Source organism: Phalaenopsis equestris, unplaced genomic scaffold (assembly GCF_001263595.1).
Source record: "Phalaenopsis equestris unplaced genomic scaffold, ASM126359v1 Scaffold229499, whole genome shotgun sequence".
NCBI classification, from domain to species: domain Eukaryota; kingdom Viridiplantae; phylum Streptophyta; class Magnoliopsida; order Asparagales; family Orchidaceae; genus Phalaenopsis; species Phalaenopsis equestris.
In genome coordinates this window covers 31772-34704 of record NW_018247472.1, presented here as the reverse complement: position 1 = coordinate 34704, position 2933 = coordinate 31772, and the positions used below count along the sequence as shown (strand labels likewise).

Here is a 2933-nt window from a genome sequence, read left to right as displayed (position 1 = left end):
CGTTGATGTGCGCGTCGGTCAGTTGTGATGGATCTTCTTGAAGTGATCAAGTTGCTAGACCAAGAAGTGGGTACTCGATCACGGTCATTTGATCGCCAACTTTGTTGCTTGGAATATTTCATTAACGGAAAACTTCGTCGGTCGGAGTACTATTTTGGTTGAATAAGCTACAAAGTAGATTGATTACTTGCTTGAAGATTTTCTATCACTCGTTCATAGTTTATTTGTACAATCTGATTTCTGGCTGTTCAATCTCCTCGGGATTCCTACTGCTATTTTCATAGTAGAGATGTTTATTTCTCTCTTTTTATCTCTCTCCTCTTATTTACACCCTATTTTTTTTTTTTGCGTGATGTATAGACAAATTTAAATTCAGCCTACTGCTATTTTCATAGTAGAGATGTTTATTTCTTTTTATCTCTCTCCTCTTATTTACCCTTTTTTTTTTTGGGGTGATGTATAGACAAATTTAAATTCAGTAATAATAATAAAAGAAAAAAAGTTATACAGATTATAATAAAGATCTTTTCGAATGTCTTCGTGATGTTTTTAAAAATAATTGGACCTTACTTTCAACCAATCTTATGTCGCTATATTTCTCTCCCTTCCAATTATATTTATGTATATCTATATATCCATATATATTTGTTTTTGATTTCACAAGAACTCCCAACACTACCCAACACTGCTACAAACTTTCTGCAAGATGGCCCAGCCAACAGGTTCCGCGTGTCAATGCGTTCCCCATGAAGCTACATGATCGACACTTGCCCGCATTTGACACTTCATAATCTTTAAACTAAATAAAAACGTCCGCAAATGTAATCCCGGTTCCACTTCTCCGCGCCAAAATGTCATCCAGAATCCAATCCCTAGCTTTATTTCCCATTTGATCCTCTTCGATCAACTCATACAGTTGAAGGAAGAGCGAAGAGCTTGCTTCGCTCGTATGGCCATGGTTTTATCGCTCTCTAACGTCGCCGACTATCCCCACGTTGTGTCCATCTCGATATTTACAGCCGTGCTCTGCTTCTGCATTGTAGTTGGCCACGTACTAGTCAATTCTCGATGGACCAACGAGTTCGCTGTTGCCATTTTCATCGTAATCCCCCAGTCATATTTATATTTTTATTTTTTTCAGTTTTGCATGGCAGCTCTGTAGGGCTGTTTCTTGTGTAATCCATTCAATTAATTTTTTTTTTTTTCAGTCAGTTCTCTTACGTCCTAAGATGAAATTAGGTTTTTCAGTTTTGCATGGCAGCTCTGTAGGGCTGTTCCTTTTGTAATCCATTCAATTAATTTTCTTTTTTCAGTCAGTTCTCTTACGTCCTAAGGTGAAATTAGTCAAATATGTGATTTCGATGATTTTCTTTTTTTGTACTCTATTTCCTTCTTTTTTGAACCTCTGTTTGTTTGGATTGGAGAAAAGCGAGGGAAATGGAAATGCAATAATTTATGGGCTATTTAAGCACCTTGTTTTCACTGATTCTAGTACAAATTCTTGGCATCCAATTATGCTTGTGAGATTAAGACATAATTATCTTTGTAGTCATTCATAGTTCAGGTGCTTGTAAAAGTTTCCAACGAGCTGCTTGCTTGCGTTTTCTTTTCTCATGATGGCTGTATTTTTCAAATATATTTCAGTGATTTTCTTTTTGATTTCTCTATCGTACCCAATGAAATTCAGTAAAAAAAATGTGATATTGATTATTTTCTTGAGGTGCAACTTTTTTTCCCGCCTTGGTGAACATTTTATTGAGTTTGATAATTTGGCATTCCGTTGTACATTGAGTTGAAATACTTGAAATTTCAGTGCATCGAGAAAGTTTTGGACACCTGGTTTTTATATCATTCTGATAAAGAGGCGTAATGTAAGCATCTTATAGTTTCTTCTTATTAAACTAGGGATGCCTATCTGGAATCGTGATTCTCTTGCTCAGCAAGGGTAAAAGCTCTCACATTCTGAGGTTTGATGAGGAGCTGTTCTTTATTTATCTTCTGCCACCGATAATATTTAATGCCGGGTAAGTTGTTTTTGTGCTTAATGGATATGGCGTTATTTGTTAGTGGAATTGCAGGCTCATTACTCTAATGCAGATTTCAGGTTAAGAAGAAGCAATTCTTTCATAACTTTGTGACCATAATGTTGTTCGGTGCAGTTGGTGTTTTCATCTCATTTGCTATAATCTCTGCAGGTAAACAGTTGATGCCGTAGGGATGTCTTCTCTTAACTCGCTATTGTTAAATGCATGTAAACATACACTAAATTGAGCAAGTATCCCTCTAGTTGTATTTACCTTGTCGGTTAGCTCTTGTTTCCTCATCATTAATAAGGACATGGAAGATATTTGGGCTAATTTAGTTGGGGAATGATTGAAAATTAGTTTCTCTCTCGTATCCTATCATTTGGCATTGATCTATGTCGGCTGCAACACTTTCAGGCCATTGCAACACATGGTACTATACATAATGCCTACCAAGAAAGAGTGACAGCTATGTCCAATATTTGAGGAAATAAATTTAAAACTTTGCGTGGGTAACTCTTATAGAACCGCCTATCACACCTCTTGTTAGTTTAGAAAAGATTACCCGCTCCGACATCATGTGGGGGATCCTTTATTTAGGAGAGTACTAAGAAATTTGGCTTGGGTGATCTCTTTGTTAGGCAAGCATATGATTTTAATCATACTTTTGGGATAGTTAAGGATTGATATTTCTATTGTTAATGGTATTTATAATATCATTATTTTTTTTTGATTGGTTTTCTCTAATGGAATGCTTTTCTAATTAGTATTGGTTCAGTGGAACAAATTTTACATTTGCTAATTTGAAAGTTACGAGTCATACCAAAGTTTATTTGGCCAACATTTTACCAAATGAAGAGAAATTAGGAAAATGTTTGCTTATATTTAATGGAGATAAAATAAATATTA

The 2933-nt window shown here is 35.4% G+C and overlaps 1 protein-coding gene across 1 annotated transcript; it reads left to right on the top strand.

Moving 5' to 3' along the window:
- Positions 1-805: 805 nt before the first annotated feature.
- On the top strand, positions 806-2228 carry LOC110038035 (sodium/hydrogen exchanger 4-like). The gene is made up of 3 exons (XM_020742794.1): positions 806-1102; positions 1906-2024; positions 2098-2228. Exons 1-3 carry the CDS (start codon positions 950-952, stop codon positions 2213-2215), a joined length of 390 nt encoding a protein of 129 aa, XP_020598453.1. The 5' UTR covers positions 806-949; the 3' UTR covers positions 2216-2228.
- Positions 2229-2933: the final 705 nt, after the last annotated feature.

What these genes read in the sequence shown, in the direction of transcription:
- LOC110038035 (XM_020742794.1), top strand. Translation starts at nt 950, where the DNA reads ATGGCCATGGTTTTATCGCTCTCTAACGTCGCCGACTATCCCCACGTT. An exon ending in TCGCTGTTGCCATTTTCATC is followed by an intron (nt 1,103 to 1,905) that starts GTAATCCCCCAG and finishes TTATTAAACTAG; the next exon opens with GGATGCCTATCTGGAATCGT. An exon ending in CCGATAATATTTAATGCCGG is followed by an intron (nt 2,025 to 2,097) that starts GTAAGTTGTTTT and finishes ACTCTAATGCAG; the next exon opens with ATTTCAGGTTAAGAAGAAGC.